The 19,363-nt window shown below is 38.0% G+C and overlaps 1 protein-coding gene across 3 annotated transcripts in view; it reads right to left on the reverse strand.

Moving 5' to 3' along the window:
- flt1 (fms related receptor tyrosine kinase 1) overlaps positions 1-19,363 on the reverse strand; it is a 161,192-nt gene that overhangs the window by 12,823 nt on the left and 129,006 nt on the right. For all 3 annotated transcript variants that reach the window (XM_039745508.1, XM_039745506.1, XM_039745507.1), the window contains 2 exons: positions 15,373-15,484; positions 13,742-13,841 (listed from right to left, as the gene is read on the reverse strand). In XM_039745508.1, coding sequence (XP_039601442.1) covers positions 13,742-13,841; positions 15,373-15,484 — 212 coding nt within the window. The remainder of the gene's footprint in view (positions 1-13,741; positions 13,842-15,372; positions 15,485-19,363) is intronic.

The following is a 19,363-nucleotide window of genomic DNA, read 5'->3' on the forward strand; positions in this document are numbered from 1 at the left end:
GGATATTGGTGTTAATATACTAAGTGAAAAGGGTTATATTAAAGCTCTGTTTATCAGCCTTCATTCAGCAATGTGGTCACCCAGCAACTGTTGTGCTTAAATAAATATTTCTATATTTAATGATTTCAGTTTGTCATGATATGCCACAGCAATGCCTCACTGCTATTAGCACATTTCAACAGAGGAAACAAAAAGAAAATGCACACAAATGGGCGGCTTTTAAAACAGCTATTTCTGGCATTTCAGCAAAACATACATTCACCTCTGTGCAGACAGAGATTGTGAAACTGCTAGCTGGTTCTCTTTTTTAAAAAATGTCACTTTGATTAGATGCATTTTTCTCTTTTAAATTAACCTACAAATCCAAAGGACGGAAATATTAAAAAATATTAAACTAAAAGGAATGCAGTTGAATTCAAAAAAGCTTGATTTTTTATATGAAATTAGCAGAATTGAAGATTTCACTAAAACAAAAATCGATTTGCTACAAAATAAGCATAGATGGGGTGACCTGTGGTGTTTGCCGGTTCTCTCCCTTTCTGTGTGTTTTCTTCATAAAGGCATGCAGGTTTATTTGTGTAAGGTATCTAAATTACTGTAGTAATTTACAGTAATTAATACAGTACAAATGCTATACATATCATATATAAATGGATATGCTGGTCTTTATTTGTAAAGAGTTGTTATACATTAGTGGACGGTACTCCATCTTCTACCTCAATACAAACACAGTTGGCTTCTTGGAAGAGAATATGTTAGTAAACAGCTGACTTTTAAAGGATTATGTCATGTTAATGTGTGGTGGTTTTCCAATGTACACAAAAATGTTTGATCAAAAATTTAACTAAAATGCTATATTAATATTGTATTCTCAAATTATATTTTTAGACATAATGTAGACCAGACAAATTCGTTTCTCTGTCAAAAGCATCAGTTCTACTTTGTGCATTATTTTGAGGTGCAGTGTGTCCTTTGCAGTGTCACCCACCGTTAGTGGACCACAACCAGTGATTTGTGTATACAGCTCCATTCAAATTTGTCACACATGCACCATTAAGAAGGTCCTCATGTTAGTGAAGATGAGGTTTAGGCCTGACAAAGCATGTCGACATTCACACACAGTGACTGAGTTAATAGTAACAAGCACTGTTACAACCTCCAGTTGGGAGCCTAGAGAACACATCAATGAACTGGTTATTTTTTATGAGATTCCTTCCTGTGACCTCATAAGACAAAAGCCTCTGACTTTGAAAGTCTAATTTCCGTTTCTTAATTCTGAATAATTAAAAATGTGTGTCAGAAGCATTGTTGAGACATTTACACCATCATATATGATCAACAAGCTTTTGAATATTTTAGGTCATCGGCTCAGCAGCAGTAAGCCCTGGCAGTTGCAAAGTTACCTGCTGCATCTGTGAATATTTTAGTTTCCATTTTGTGCATTTCATGAAATGTCTCCGTACTGCATCAACATTTGTTAGATTTCGCAGGCTGAGTCGTGTAGTAAACAGTCCAATGTGTGCTTTCACATCTTTTTAATCCTAAAATGTATTTTGCTTGAAAACTAAGAATTGCTCTTATATGTATTTTCTTGATGCTGTCTACATAGAACGTGGCATACTCTCTGAACTGGTTGTGATGCTGTCCCCTTCCTGCAGTCACCATGTTTGTGGAATATCCTCTGCATTTAATCCACTGAAAAAGTTCTTCCAGTATTTGAAAAGTTATTTTCCATTTATTTTTGTCAAACTGCTTCATGTAATTGATTCATTTCATTTATTGCTGGTTTTGAAGCTGTAGTGATACCATACCTGTGGTCCGCTCCTCTTTTTTTCATATATAGAAAAATATGTCTAGATTTTTACTTTATATCATGGTAAACAACAAGGATGAGATTAACTTTTGACTTTCTTTCCGTCTCTGTCCCTGTTGCTTTAAAGCTAATGATATTGTTTCTCTTGCTTGCTTTATAGACTTGCTGCACAATTTTGCTATATTTCTCACTAGCGAGTGTATCTGTGCTAGTTGGTGGTTACAGCAATGTGATGCACTATAAGCAGAAGTCTTTAAAGCAATGCCCAGGTTAAGATCTTACATGAAAAATGAAAAAATTGCCTATACCAAGGATCCAAAACATCTGGTAGTCCGCCAGGCTTTGTGAATCTGTAATTTGGATGTCCAGAATTAAAAACTGGTAGCCCTGTGTGTCCAGACTCAAGCACAATGATACAGAACAAATCAAAATCTGCCAGGCATGTCTTTAGGAAGTGGCAGGAAAACTGGAACAGCCTCATGCAGACGCAGGGAGAATGAGTGAGCTTAACACAGACAGGTAGATCTGTGAAACAGAAAGCCCTAACCACAAAGCCACCCTATATCATCCCAACAACTTCAGTTGTTCCTAATCCTTGTATATCAAGAGTTCGTCCTTTTTTTGTCTTAACTATTTAACAATATCTGATATGTTTTATAGAGATTTGTGAGACCTCGTGTAGTAGGAGTTGGCACCATGGTACATTCTGTGCCCTTGTAGTTCATGAACCATCTGGATTGATGTTAACAGGGTTGGAAAACATAATATAATATAATATAGTAATATAAGTGATGAAAAAAATAAGTGTTCTTTATTTACAGTTGCTTCCATAAAATATAAAAAGGTGCATAAATTAAATTCAAACAACAAAGGAAATAAACAGTCCTCCTCCCTTTCTTCTATTAACAAAATCAGATAAGTGGTAAAAGAAAATGCAACTGTACAAAAAACAAATGCTTTATACAAAAACCAAAAAACAAATTATCCTTCCCTTTGCTCCTTGGGTACCAAAAAATATTCATGGAACAAAAATAAATCAGAACACTATTTACAAACAACAACAACAAAAAAAAAAAAACACAACGTCAAAGCCCCCTTTTCACTACTGTCGGGTTTTGCCCTTTTCCTCACCTGTCCCCTTCACTATACGGCTGCCAGACACTCGACCAGGTCAAGAACGAAAAAGACGAGCTCTAGTGTCCATCCTCCGGTTTTATATGTCATTGGGGATTGTGGAGCCCAATCCCCATCGACATCTTAACATTTTTCTACTCAGGGCATGCAGGAATGCTGCCCATGCTGTGCTTCTCTGCCTCCTTGTACTGACGTACTAAGTGCAGCATCAGCTGGCGCACATCCCTTCAAGCGACGATGCTGCCACGCTCTCTCCCTCTCATTGATGTGCTCTCTCCGGTAAGTGCTTTAAGTTTTTAACATTCATCTCCTGGGACTTTACTAAACCCCTATATTCTCTTATCTAAGTTGGCTACTCACTGCACTCCTTTGCCATTTCTCTTTTCCCACAGTGGTAAGGTGTGACAGACAACCGACTTTGCTCACTGAGGTGCTTAATTAGTCTGTCATTGTGCTTAGAGAATCAGACATGCGCACCAAAAGCAATCGTTCTGTGCCGCTGAAATGCCATCTCCACTCTGAAGATGCAACGCACCTCCTTTTGTGTCAATGTAAGCGTGCCATTCTCCTAAAAGCTACTGCATTTAAACAGCTTTGAACTGGTACAGGCTTCTGATCCTTAGTATATGGTATGCCTTACCACAAAATTTTGCTACATGTATTTCTCTTTGTCTTAAGCTAAACATTGTCTGTTTACAGCACACAGATATATATACACATTGGGTACATTTAGTTCTCATTCCTAAACCCTTTTAATTTAGCTTATAGTCACACCAAGTCAGAGTCTATTGAAGAACCACTGCATGTCAGACATGAACCTCCAAAGGCATGAATGAGACACCCGTGCTTAGCATGATACATACACATTTGTACAGTAAGTACATTCAGTCATTAAGAGCTGACTTAATAATAATAATTCTTTAATAATTCTTTGCATTTATATAGCGCTTTTCTTACTACTCACTAGAGTTGTCAGTTAATGTAACATTTGTATATTTCAGATGTGGGAGGAATTGTAGAAACTGTATTGCCCTTCATACTACTGTTTACCATTACCAACCAAATTCAGTGAAGCTGTTCAAAGAACTTCCTGGATTCCATATAATTTGTTATGTTCTATAAAATACATAATTCTAAGGCAACCAAGTCACATTGAGGAAGATAAGAGTTTAGCAAGAGAGATGTGAGGTGTGAAAGGAAGTGCTTTGGTGGCACTTTGTGATGGGCAAGGTAAGGTGTTCTTTTTTGTTTCTGTTCTGGTTTTCTCTCCCCATTTGTGTTTAACTATTAGTAAAAACAATGTGTTTGTAAAGTTGTGAACTTTCGAGGGTGGAGGGTGGCCACAAGAGCCCCCTCCTATCACCATTGCTTTGCAGTTTTACAGCATAAATATGGAGGTTTTGTCACATTCACACCCTGGGTGCAATGCACTAAAATAAAACATGGACGTTAACTTCTGACAGCGTCCTTTTCGGTTCTATAGGTGAAATCTGCTTCTTCATTTCAGTAATGCAGGGTGGATGCTTACAAGTCCAGGAACTGCATGTTGTCACCAAGCAGCTTTGTATTGCAACTTCCTCTTCAATGGAACAATTTCAAAACTTTCCTTGGTTTTTAAAACTGTCTCATTCATAAAGTTCTTTAGAAACTCTTAGAAAACATTGTGTACTTATTATTTTAATTTCCATGATTCACTGTGTATTGTTTCCAGTTAAACTTAATTATGTGTTTGCTCTTGTTATTGAAACTCAATAAGAGAACATCTATGACACTGCATGATACTGAGCTCAAGGTACAATATTATTAAAAAGTGTTAAATTATGCTATTATATCATTTTGGTTGCAAATGTATTTTAAATTTGTGCAAGTTGTAATGAGCCAGAAAATGGGGTCCACAGTTGAGCAAAGATCCTTGCAGCTATTAACACCTGAGCTGTTCTGTCTGTTTGGCCTTTGCAGTAATTAGTGCAGGATAAAGACTTGTAACTGAATCATTTTTGAGCAGCACCATACTTTGTAACTTTTGCTGTTCAGATTCACAGTAACGGACAGTAAATGGAGCACAATTACTGCTTCAAGTTGAGCTTTTGAATTAAATGAGCATTTATGAATGTAATCATCATTGTGAATGTAATAATTTTACATATTTATTCCTACCCCTTTCTTCTTTTTATCATTTCATTAAATAAGAATATTGATCGAATTAAAAATATTTTCATACACTGGATGTTCCAACTATTTGTGCATTTACTGAGCCTTCTCAATCCAATTTTAGAGTGACTTGGAGCCAAGGACTACATCTCAAAAGCCTAAAGTAAGCAACACAAGTCAGCATCTAACTAACCTAACATGTATGGCCTTGGGAGGTGAATGGGAAACTGGAGTACCCAGAGGAAAAACACACCGACATGGGAAGAGCTTGCTCCTAGCAGACCGTGACCATGCTAAGAGTTCAACCCACATCTTCTGGAGCTGTGTGGCGGCAGTGTTACGGACTGTACCACCCATAATGCTTCTTATTGTTTTTGCCTTCTTCATAGGTGTAGCTGTAGTACTAGGGTGTTGTACCGTGTTAGCAATTATGGATGTAGTAAGAAGTCATGCAAAATGACTCCGTTTATTGGAGTCATTTACTAAAACAGATTACAATATGCAAGCTTTCGAGGCAACTCGTGCCCCTTCTTCAGGCAAGATGTAATAGTAAAACTTTGTTAGGGTGTTTACTTTTATTTTAGTCTGTTGTACTCTTAAAATAATGTGCTGTTTGTGCTCTTAATTAACTAGAGCACAGGTACTGAATCGGGTACTGTGGGTTGTAGTTGGTAATGACGCTTCATTTAGCCTGCATTTGGCCTGGAATGAAAAATAGAAAACAAAGCTGTCAGGTCATAAATTTCAGATTTACTTTAAAAAATTAAAACATATTAATATATTTTTTCTGCTTTTCAAGTGAGCATCAGCACCAACACAGAAAGTGAGCTGATGACTTCTGCTTTCTCACTCCAAAGTGCTTATGTGTCACAAAAAGTGGCCAGTGCCAATCACAAGTAGAAGATGACGACTTTCATTTAAATATTGCAAATGTGTATGATGTGATTAGTCTATTTTAAGATATTCATGCCCTAAGTGTATAGATAATTGCAAATTTCATAGTACCAAAGTAAGATTTACATGTCCAGCCAACAGTGGAGCAGTAATGGGACCCCAGTTTAACACGGGTTATTTCATAGACAGGCTACATCCCATATATTTGTGTTTCACATCAGTCTCAAAACCGATTTCCTACCCAGTTAGGAGATCTGCATGAGCAGAGAAATTTTTATATATTGTTTATTTGAGGAAAATATTATGGTGATATTGACAAATCTTTAAACAGTTCTTTTTAATTGTTATTCTTCTAATTTAACTGTAATTATGTATGGTAGAGTGTGTTAGAATTCTCCCAAATAAGTAAGATAAACTACAAACAAACAATGTAATTTAAGATATTGTAAGAGATGTTTCAAATATAGAATGTTGCCTCATTGGATGTTACTGCAAAATGTGCTGTTGGAGGATGTGGAGTAAATGTGAATTCAAAACTATCTGACAAAAAAAACAAAGATTTTCACCCAATATGTATTACGTGTAAGGCATTCCCAAAACATATCAAAGCTGATACTTTATGATGACATCGTTCACAGTTCAGTTCTTGACCTGGATATCTTTTGTCACAGATGTCCAGGGACACTGCCCGGCCGGGACGCCTGGATAGTCCCCGACGTGGACAATATTACTCCTCGGCCACGAGAGGGCAGCCGCCCGGGCCTATTTGGGGGCCACAAGGAGGGACCTGGGACACTCGTGAGAGGACGTGGCCACCGCCAGGGGGCGCCCGGACAGTGAGGGAATCCTGGATGGCAGCACTTCTGCCACACCAGGAAGTGCTGCCGGAAATAATTCCAAGAAGACCCGGAGTGCTTCCAGGTGCTTTCCTGACACTTCCGTCACACTAGGAAGTTACGTCAAGGGGAGCACCTGGGGCTCATCCGGGTCATGATAAAAGGGGCCACCTCCTTCTAGTAGATGAGCCAGAGTTGGGAGGAAGCAGACAAAGCTTGTGAGGAGGAGGAAGGAGGTAGAGAGAGAGAAAGAGAAAGAGAAAGAAAGAAGAAGAAAGGAAATAGAGTGGGTGAGAGAAGGCATTGTGGTGCAGTTGAAAAATAAAATAAAGGAGTGTGCTTTGGACATCCTGGTGTCAGTCTGTCTGTGTTTGGGGGTACGTGTTCCACAATGGCGCCCAACGTGGGGCCTACCTCCTGCTAAAAAAGGGGAAACCCCATTTTCAAAAATATTTTGTAAAAGTAACCCTGCACAGCAGACGAAGGCGCACTTCCATCGCGACGCCCCTGGAAACGCTCGCCGTAGACCACGCCAGACGGGCGTCTATATTATGGGGAAGAAGAAGGGCAAACGTGCCCTGAAGATAGCGACGCCTCTACCTGGCGTCATCGTTGCGGATGCACGGGGCGGCGGAAGAGGCCGCCCAGCGATAGCGGATTCGAGAAGATGGGATTCGGGAGGTAAGTCTCGCGTCGGATGGTGATACGCTTGGCCGGACTTACCCTGCGGTCCCCTGGTCTTGTTTTTTAGTAGGGGACTGCCCGAATCTGCGTCTGTGGCCGAAGCACGCCGACCCATGGAATGACAACGAGACGACGACGGGAGATGAAGAGGAGCCGCTGTCGACTGCAGAATGGCTGCGGGGCGGAAGCTGCCGGAAGACTCTTCCCCGAAGGCGTCCGCTCATAGGGTGGAGGGAGCGTCGGAAGACCAGAAGTTCCTCCCACAAACAAGTATGGGATTGGACGGAGTGTGTTGTGTGCCCGCCGATGAGTACAAGAAGGCGGGACCAACGAACGTCAATCCTGGGACGCTCGAAGACCCAAGGGAGCATGTGCAGGAGCTCCGTGGCTCCCAGCCGGCAGGTGAGTACGAAAAAAATATGAAATCACCGCCGGCTGGCTTAACACTAGAATTACCAGAGCCTACGAAAAAACTCGTAATTCCGTCCCACCTTAAACTGCTTCTTAAATCCCTTCACACCTCTCCGCCAGCGCCCTTTGTCTTCTAAATGTGCTGATAAAGAGAAGCCGGCTATTCCATCCCCCCACCAATTTAGAACGTGCACGAACTTCTCTCAGCTCATGCCTTGATTGAGTATCTGGGAGTGAAGTGGAGTTTTAGAGTGAAATAATAGATCGTTGTTTGGAACACACGCATTTCATGTCTGTTCCGTTTCTACAGTAATCTGTGTCAACACATTGTTAAAACAGAAACTTTTTTTATATTCTAGTAGTAGATGACAAAATGTAGGCATAAACTATATAATGTATGAAGCCTGAAGTCCAAATAGCAAAGAAACATTTTCACAAGAATAACACAATTGCACTTTTATTCAATCATATAACTGCAGAAACAAAAAGCCGCCTTAACATGCGACATTGACACCAGTTTACTATAACTGACTCCGTGGTTCAATAGATTCAGCCCCCGCTTGGGAATCAAGGGTCACGGGTTCGATCCTGCGCCCTTCCGTTTTGAGAAGTAAACTGCTCTTAGTCTTACTGTTTTAGAATAAAAACATACATTTGATTTGTCTGTAACAGCCGGTGCAATTTATGATCTTTGTAAAGGTTAGCTTTTTTTTTTTAATTCACTTTTCACTCTCTCAGTCGCGTTCAGAATCAATCCATACAACCCCATCTGACACGGCTGTTTTCACTAAAGACGCGCTATAGCTCTGCAGTGTACCACGATGCATACTAACGCCAAACCCCGGTTCTGACACACAAACGCTGGCGAAGCTGCCTTCTTCGTATCTCACCGTCACTTGCTTTTCTTTTTATTCAGTTTTATTGAGTGTTCCTGCCAGTCCCCGCATGTTGCTGTATGCTTTTTCTTTTGCACCCCAGGACATGCAGAAGAAAGAATGGTAAAGACCAGTAACTTCGGCGCTATATGCAATCATCAGACACTCCCCATCTGCCCGTGTCGTTCAAACACAGGAACATATATTGGTGTAAAAGTATAACAAAAGTGCACTTTTATTCAAGTGCACTTTTTCCATCGCCTTTTCCTGTAAGAAGCAGTGTACACACTTCTCTCTACGCCTGGATAGTCCCCGACGTGGACAATATTACTCCTCGGCCACGAGAGGGCAGCCGCCCGGGCCTATTTGGGGGCCACAAGGAGGGACCTGGGACACTCGTGAGAGGACGTGGCCACCTTCAGGGGGCGCCCGGACAGTGAGGGAATCCTGGATGGCAGCACTTCCGCCACACCAGGAAGTGCTGCCGGAAATAATTCCAAGAAGACCCGGATTGCTTCCAGGTGCTTTCCTGACACTTCCATCACACCAGGAAGTGACGTCAAAGGGGAGCACCTGGGGCTCATCCGGGTCATGAGAAAAGGGGCCACCTCCTTCTAGTAGACGAGCCAGAGTTGGGAGGAAGGAGATGAAGCTTGTGAGGAGGAGGAAGGAGGCCGAGAGAGAGAGAGAGAGAGAGAGAGAAAAAGAAAGAAAGAAGAAGAAAGGAAAGAGAATTGGTTAGAGAAGGCATTGTGGTGCAGTGGAAAAATAAAATAAAGGAGTGTGCTTTGGACATCCTGGTGTCAGTCTGTCTGTGTTTGGGGGTACGTGTTCCACACTTTTGAATAATTTTAATCAAGATACATGTGTTCAGTTTAATGTTTTTAAAATTAATAATAAAATCCTTTATACCAAATGATTAAGAGTTTGGCCCAGTTTTTCAGATTCTTTACACTGGTGAGAGGAGCGTTTGAGGCTCTCATTCGTGCATGAGAGTTTGATGTTGAGAAGCTCTTGAATGCTTCAGTCTGAATGAGTCTCATTATGTCTGCAGTCAGGAAATGAACACCTCATTATATGCCACATTCTTAAGACACCAAAATATTCTTTCTCTAGTAACAAAGGCACACCCAGAAGCAAATGAAAGACAATGAACTACTGAAAAATATATTTACAGTATAAATGAGGAGGAAATAGTAAAAATATATTATTATTGAAGCAGAACATTTACAATTCAACCCTTTGCTTAAAGGAAAAGAGTACACTAGTGCACCCTGACCATGGAAGAAGTGCAAGTCCTGGTTACTCTTAAGTTGCTTTTTCTCAGAATATTATGGGAGATGCGTGAGGAATGAGAACTTCCTCAGTAAACTGCTCAGTTACAAGTGTTTACAGTGCCCTGGCAACCATTAAATCATAGTGTATAATATTTTACAGATAAGTTTAATTGAAATAATTTATACAATTATTACAAACTGGTAAATTGAAAATAATATCCAAGTATTTTTTGGGCTGTAAGGAGAACATGTGGATGAAAAAATGCTGACAGGACTATCTGTTCATGTTTGTTCTGTGCGTCTCTCACCATCAAAAAATAAACCTAACATCTTGTAATTGTACATAATGTGGTCTACAGACAGTCAAAGAAGGTTTTCCTAAAATTTGTGGGTTTCCAAATTTGATTGGTCTTATTAATAGTACATATATTAAGATTAAATCTCCTATCAATGAGCCTCAAGACTACGCAGAAAAGCATATCCTTCAGCAAGCTCAGTGTAAGAAATGTTGTGAGGAAGAGGCTAGGAGCTACACAAGATATATTCAGGCTATACATCAGCTGGGTGGGAAATGTTGGTACATTTATTTATTTATTCTTTGCCTGATAGCAACTAATCGGTAACAACTACTGCCATCTCTTTGCCATCACTTGAATACCATAACCATTAACCAGGAAGGTATCCATTTTACCACATTTATCACCAATGCAGACATTGCACATTCCCTGTATAGTTGCCTTTGGGACATTTTCTTTCTTCAATATCCTAATTTATTCATTCACTATTAGCCAGTTTTAATTTTTTTCATTTTCTTTTTGGCACTGTTTAGATTTGCATTTACAGACTCTGCCCAATTTTACTTGTATACTTTGTATGTACTGAATTTATTACAATATATCCAATATTGATTATTTCAAATGTCCTCATTATATCAGAATTTAATTTACTTTGTTTCACATTGGGCTCTATTTTAAACTGCTTAAATCAGGCACACCTCTTAGGGAAATTATTTTAGGTGAGGCTTCCTCTTCTAACCAGTTTTCTCAAACATTCAAAAGAGACTGGTGAGAAACTAGTGAGAAGGGTTGAGTAAATCTGTCACTGTTCATTGCCTAGAAACAGAGTTTGTATCTTGTTGATTGTTAACTACCATTCATTATGTGAGATTCTAGTTAAAAAGTCATGTTCCCAGTGTTGACTTTGATCATGAAGGGGTACATGCTTATAATAAATTGGTAAAGTTTGGAGTTGTTACATACTATATACTGTATCTTCATTATTACTAGATAACATGTTGTAAACCTTACATATTAATGGGAAACTAGAAAAGATAGCTAGATTTCTTATAGAGTTCACATTACATTTTCAGTTGGGCTTTGTAAAAGGAACAACAATGTCCAAGAACTAGGAGACATTTCCTCTGGCATATTTTAAATGGATCAAGCTGTATCCTTCTTATAAATGAGCTTTCTCTATGTGTGCTAGCATGAAAACAAACCAAAACAGGCGCTATAAGGGAAGCCTGAGGTAGCAGTTCCATAGTGCGTCTTTTTTTGTATACCTACCTGTTAAGGATACAATTCATCAATAATTTTTTTCAAAAATGTGTGTCCTCAGTAATTATATTTTTCAACATTTATAAATATTTAAAAAATCTACATTTTAGCAGTCTTTTTATAGACATGCAGGTAAAGGGAAAAAGAAAAGCAAATTTTAGAACCTTTCCAAATTAAATATATACATATTTTTATATACTGCTCAAAGAAATTAAAGGAACACTTTTTAATCAGAGTATAGCATAAAGTCAATGAAACTTATGGGATATTAATCTGGTCAGTTACGTAGCACAGGGGGTTGTTAATCAGTTTCAGCTGCTTTGGTGTTAATGAAAGTAACAGCAGGTGCACTAGAGGGGCAACAATGAGATGACCCCCAAAACAGAAATAGCTTAACAGGAGGAGGCCACTGACATTTTTCCCTCCTCATCTTTTCTGACTGTTTGTCACTAGTTTTTGCATTTGGCTACAGTCGGTGTCACTACTGGTAACATGAGGCAATACCTGAACCCTGCAGAGGTTGCACAGGTAGTCCAATTTCTCCAGAATGGCACATCAATATGTGCCATTGCCAGAAGGTTTGCTGTGTGTCTCAGCATAGTCTCAAAGGCTTGGAGGAGATTCCAGGAGACAGGCAGTTACTCTAGGAGAGCTGGACAGGGCCCTAGAAGGTCCTTAAACCATCAGTAGGACTAGTATCTGTTCCTTTGGGCAAGGAGGAACAGGATGAGCACTGCTAGAGCCCTACAAAATTACCTCCAGCAGGCCACTGGTGTGAATCTCTGACCAAACAATCAGAAACAGATTTCATGAAGGTGGTCTGAAGGTCCGACATCCTCTAGTGGGCTCTGTGGTCAATGCCCAGCACTGAGAAGCTCGATTGCCATTTTCCACAGAATACCAGATGGTCTGGGGAGGCATATCCATGGAGGGACGCACTGACCTCTACAGGCTAGACAACAGCACCTTGACTGCCATTAGGTATTGGGATGAAATCCTTGGACCCACTGTCAGACCCTATGCACAACACAACAATGGGCACAACAATGCCCAGCCTCATGTGGTGAGAGTATGCAGGCAGTTCCTGGAAGATGGAGGATTTTATACCATTGAATGCCCTGGCCAAAATCCAATAGAACACCTCTGGGACATTATTTTTCAGTCCAACTGACATTACCAGGCTGCACCTCAGACTGTCCAGGAGTTCAATGATGCCATGGTGCAGATCTGGGAGGTGAGCCACAGCATCCATCATCTCATTAGGAGCATGCCCGACTTTGTAAGGCATACATACAAGCACATGGGGGCCATACAAACTACCAAGTATGATTTTGAGATGCTGCAATGAAATTTCGGCAAATGAACTAGCTTGCTGCATCATTTTTTCACTCTGATTTTTGAGCTGTCTTTGAATTCAGCCCTCTGTAGGTTGATAATTTTCATTTCCATCAAATAATGTGGCATTGTTTTGTTCCTAACACATTACCCAGTCCATATCAGTATAGATATCCAGCAGGATTTTTTTCCACTGAGATCTGATGTGTTTTCAAAGTGTTCCTTTAAGTTTTTGAGCAATTTATATATATATATATATATATATATATATATATATATTGCAAGTTCTCTTAATGAAAGGCCTACACTTCTCAGGGTAATAATACTATTGATGTTTTCTTGTCCAAGTAGTACTTCAGAGAGTGTAGTAACACAGTCTGTTCCAACTCTGCTTTAAGACAGACAGAATGTTTATAAGTAATCAACAGATGTCGGGACACCTGTGCAAATTGTTTGCTTCAACTTGCAAGGCTTCATTTACTTTAATTGCTACACAACGTCTGTAGTTGTTCCCTGTAGAAGGCCTGATATTATCTTTTTTTAGTTTTTTCTAAACTAAACTTTAAATTTAAACATCTGGCAGTTTACTGGTTACCTTTTCATCATTTTAGGTCATTAATTGCAGTTAAACTGATTAAACTGAGGTGCTCTAAAACTTTTGACTGGTAGTGTATATACTGTACATATCGCTTTGTGAAGTGGGCAGTGCTATTCTCCAGGAAAACAAACATGTGGATGTTGCTAAAGGCTTTCTACCAAATGTTAGAGCGCTTACACTTCTGGTGTAGCATATTCAGGAGCTCGCATTCTTGTGCCTTCCTTCAGTCTGTTACAGAAATCTTCATCAATCTGGAGGCCTGGATAAGGAGATGCCCCTAAATGAAATCAAATATACATTAGAACATAACAGAACACACATAAAATGGCAAATACATTTTGCTAAACATTAAAAGAATTATTACAAAAAATTCTATGAACAGAGTGGAAACATTTTTAAAAATGAATGTTAGCATTTTATGTCTTTTACAGTATTTACAAACGAAGAAAACACAGCACAAGTTATGCTTCAAGGATGTGTATAACTGTAGGTATAAAATTTAATAACAGCTTACCCAATACTTAGTTTGGTGTGAGTAAGACTTGAATTCTTCAGTTAGGCCTTACTTGCTGCGGGTGATGTAACATGTCAAAGAAAAGGTTAGTTAAGAATGACATGGATGCAGTTAGTATAGTTTAGTACCATGATTCTGAAATCCAGTGCATACTATATGATCAAGTTAAAATGCAAAGTGCATGATGAGGCTCTTGAGAGCTACCGGGCCTTAACAATCAGGTAAATTATATATGAAAGTATGTATGCGAGTATTTATTAAAGACAAAAAACACTAAGGCCAAAACATGACAAGTGGGTCAGACAACAAAGTAATGCACTTTGCAGGAAAATATTGGTTGATTTACATATCATGGGGTCAGAAATCTTGTACATACTATTGCATATTAATTACATGTTTTACACAGTATATCTCACTTAAATCCGTGGATAAATGAACTATGAAATTAGATTGGGAGATGAGCTGCTTGCTGAGTTGAATATTAGGTGGAGAACTGACGAAAGTACCAAGAGGTGGATCTTTTAAATTAATGGGAAAGGTACTATAAACAAAGGAACAGGAAGTATGAGCCGTACCACAAGAAAAAAAAGCACACGTACTACGTGAACACAGACAAGTTATTTTTCCTGTTAGCTGACATCGGAAACCAGGATATAAACTGTGACGTGAAGCTTGCTGCAAACTCATAAGTCAAATATTGCTAGTCGAATCATCAGTACAATTAATAAGTTATGAACCAGAGCAATGATGACCTTAAAATAGAAGTATTCCAGTTAGTGACGTTAATTGTGTATTGATGGGTATTAAAAAGAAAATAAACTAAAATGAGTGGAAAGAGCAGAAAATAGCTTTAAAAGGATACAATTATGTAAAAAGACAATTTCCCTTATAATCATCGTACTATTTCTAGTTCCTGTCACTTCTCTAGCAGACTAAATACCCAATAAAAGACTTCAAACGTTTTTCCCTGTGGCATTATGTCTTCTATTGTTAATAGTCTGCATCTCTGTAAAATCACTTAAGCAGGTATTTCGAAAATACTTTCTAATGGATGATGCCTAAGAACTTGAATCTAGTGTCCTCAGACTGAAATTTTAGTTTTTTAGCAGAACATTTTGTTTTCTATACTGTTGGCCAAAATCTATTTGTTTAACATTTCTTAAAATCTTTTTAAATAAGTAAATGCTCTGTCAGGCTATATGTTCAACTTTGTCCCTTTATAACAATAGACGTGGTAAAAATGTACATTTAAAGTAATTGTATAACTGATGTTGACAGTAGAAATTGAACTTACCTAGTGAGAATATTTCCCAAAGTAAAACCCCATAGGACCAAACATCACTTTGAGTTGTATAGACTTTATCAAAAATGGATTCAGGAGCCATCCATTTTAAAGGAAGCCTGGCCTAGAAAACAAAAACATGATTCAGGGTTAAGTAACAAGAAAAAAAAAATATATGCCATAAATTAAACAAATTATTTTATCCAGTATACCAAGAAGTTTTTATCAAACTATAACAGTTTGCATTCACCTTTTAGCAGAGTATTTTCAATTCCCAATGATAAACAACACATTAAAATAAACTTTCTTTGCCCATCCATCCATCACACAATTAGTCCAAATACGTTTCTGTCTAACTCTTAAAAGAGGATGGAAAGCACTTAGTGGAGTGCCTAGGCAGTTCTGCTCGGTGGGCTTGTGAAAAAGGAGCACACCATTCCAGAAGTACAGATATTGTGCATCTTTCAGAAGCTTTGAATATCCAGTAAATAACCAAGCAGCAGCCATAGCCAAGGTGTGGGATATGTTAATTTAATAAATGCATAATGGCTTATATGCCTGAACACACAAACATATTTTACAAATAAAACAATTAATTAAAAAAACAACTGAATGTGGTATAATCAAGGTTATTATAGGTTTGCCTTTCTATATAAGTTTCTATTCCTATACTGTATTATTTCTTCTCTTACTTGGAAATTTGGTTGTGTTTTAGTCATCATGCTTTAGTTTTACTTTAATCATTTAGTTTTCATTTCACAAAGACATTCCTATTTTATTTTATATAAGGTTCATATTTAGTAATTCTGGTGTGGTGACTGTAGTTTTTAATTTTTCAAATGTCTTAATTATTACTTGTTAGTGCCCTTATTCTGTCATATGAGGTGTTTCTAATTCTTGACTACATTATCAAAACAAATTATTACTTCTCAGTTCATTACTTTTTTTCTTTCAATTATTTCATTAAAAAATATTACTCTGGATGAACACACTGATGCTAATTAAATTGTTTCTCTTTTATTTGGATCATATTGATAACTATTAAAAAACAAGATGATTAAGAATCAAAGACTTTATATATGGCTGTTTAATATGAAATAATTACTTAACATTTGTAAATCTTTGCAAGTGAGTGAACTAAAATTAAGAAAAATAAAAACAATGTTGTGTTAACTGCAATAATTTAAATCTTTCCTGAATAACAAACTTGTAGTCAGTGTGGCCTTCCAGGACTGGGGACTCCACACTATAAAGTATGCCTGCGTGTAAGGAGCAGAAATAAATGAATTCCCTGAAAAGGGAAAGCACTGGCCAAAAAATACTGTCCTCAGTCTATTTTAGTCATGCATCCTTAAAAGTAGCCACTCTCTTTAAAACAAAGAATGCCTTCCTACAAAAAGAAGAAGCAGGTTTATAATGTTGGGAACTTCAATATGAAAATGTAATAGACAAGGCATGTAGCATATTATGCCATTTTTGTTGGAGCACAAAGCAGGCCCACATATTTATGGATTTTTATGTGACTGACATGGGCCTGTACTAGTCTGGATTGGAGAGTTCAAGCTTTCTTGAAATATAGAAATTCCAATTATGCTTTAAAAATGTCCTGGTCACTTTGCTCTTTAATGTTGAAATACACACAATGCTGGGTGGGACTGATAAAAAAAATATGATATGAAAAATATGTTTTAAGACATGACCTCAAACTACATAAAAGAATCCGAATTCAGAATGAAATGCAAAACACTGCTCAGAACATTACAAAAAATAATTAAATAGTCAACAGAGAATTGTATTCAGAGAGTCTGCTTCTCAGATGGCTTTGAATCAAAGCTCACTGGCTCCTTCTACTGATGTTGGTACAAGAAAACATGCTAATTTCAGAATTATTTTCTGTAAATACAAAACATCAACACTGAATTGAACGGGGCCAAGATCTTACCTAATAGGTATTATCAAGATTTTTCTCTTCTTTTATTATAAAACTACAAATCTTAAAAGTCAAAATTATTCTAAACCTCTTTTTAAGGCAATCTGTAATATACGATCATTTGTATTAGTATATTAGTAGATTTTATGTTAAAAAATATTTGCTACATTTAACTATTTTCCTTTTAAGCCGAAGGTTGCATGCTTATTGAACCTCAGAAAGGGTAACATGAACAGGCCATAAACCAAAGCTGCAGGCAGTCAGAGCCTGCCTATATGAGGGTTTTACTCCTGTCCACTTCCAAAGTACTACAGAGCACTTCCTATTTAAAATCTTTTTTTCTTTCTCTATGACCTTATCAATGAAAGGACAGTCTGTCCTGAACTTCCCCAGCCAGAGGCAATGTGTTGTTTGCTGTCAACCAAGTAGGTCTTTCATGGTGTTGTGCCATACTGGTGGTATGGCACTAGTGTCTTTGCCCCTGGCAATCTCTTGACAGCTATACTTCAATTTACAGACTGCATATCATTTACTATTATTTTATATGATTTATATCAGGGGTGCCCAATACATCAATTGCGATTGACAGGTAGATCAGATTACATTCAAAAACATTTTTTTTAGATTTTAGTCTATCATCTATCTTCCCTGTGGCATTTACCACTTGATTGACATAGAGGGCGGCCAGTCTGAGATCTCTTCTCTTCTAACACATGGGTCACCACACACGCATGATCAAACGCACGAGCTACTGCAAAACTACAGTGACCTAAGTGACCTAGTTAGCCTTCCAAATTAAATCTACTAAAGAAGGGATTTTAAAAACTAGGGGGAGGGAATGCTGGACCAAGTAAAAAATCAAAAATGTTTCACTTCCATGCGGAATGGGAAGAGGGCTTTTTTTTCACAATGTCACATTCGAAGTGCATTTGTCTGATCTGTCAATCTATCATTGCTATTCCAAAGAAGGGAAATGTGGAGAAGCACTTTCAAACTGTTCATAAAAACTACAGCACTGACTTCCTCCCAAAAAGCATGCTGAGAAATAGAAAGATGAGGGAACTAAAATCGCAGTTAATCAGACAGCCGTCATTTTTCACTCAGCTGAATTCAAAAGCAGAGGTAAACACTGAAGCATCGTTCCAGGTGAGTCACTCCATCATTAAGCATAAGTAGTCCTTCCAAGATGGAAAGATGATAAAAGAGGTCTTCGTTGAGGTAGATGACTTGTTGCTTTGGGATTTTAAAAACAAACCAGAAACATTATCTTCAATTAATGCTCTTCAGCTATCAAGAAGTACAGTTATATGGCACTGTGAAGTAATGGCCGATGATTTGACACAGCAGCTTTGGAAGGACATTGTGGACTGCGAGTGTTTTTGACTGCAATTAGAGGAGTCTACAGACATAAGTGATACAGCCCAATTATGTATTTTTATTCGGATGGTGTTTACAGATATGACTGCAAAAGAGGAGCTCTTAACAATACTACCTATGAAAGAACACACGCAGTGAGAGGGCATTTTTCAGTCTTTCAAAAACTTTATCAAGATTCATAATGATTCATGCAGTTATGCAAGGTACACCAACATATATTTTATAATTTTATAATATAAAATCAGCATATAATTAGCATTTTTAATATATGTAGAACATTTTGACCTGGTCATTTTAAAAGTAGCTCACAAGCTGAAAAAGTGTGGGCACCCCTGATTTATATATAGTATACAGCTTTAACAACAACAACAACAACAACATTTATTTATATAGCACATTTTCATACAAAAAAATGTAGCTCACAGTGCTTTACATAATGAATAGAAAAATAACACAGTAAGAAAATAAAATAAGTCAACATTAATTAACATAGAATAAGAGTAAGGTCCAATGGCCAGGGGGGACAGAAAAAAAAACTCCAGACGGCCGGAGAAAAAAAATAAAATCTGCAGGGATTCCAGGCCATGAGACCGCCCAGTCCCCTCTGGGCAATCTACCTAACATAAATGAAACAGTCCTCTTTGTATTTATGGTTTTCACGGAAGGATTTGATGATGATGATGATGATGATGATCA

The sequence above is a fragment of the Polypterus senegalus genome, chromosome 2 (assembly GCF_016835505.1).
Source record: "Polypterus senegalus isolate Bchr_013 chromosome 2, ASM1683550v1, whole genome shotgun sequence".
In the NCBI taxonomy this organism is placed as follows: domain Eukaryota; kingdom Metazoa; phylum Chordata; class Cladistia; order Polypteriformes; family Polypteridae; genus Polypterus; species Polypterus senegalus.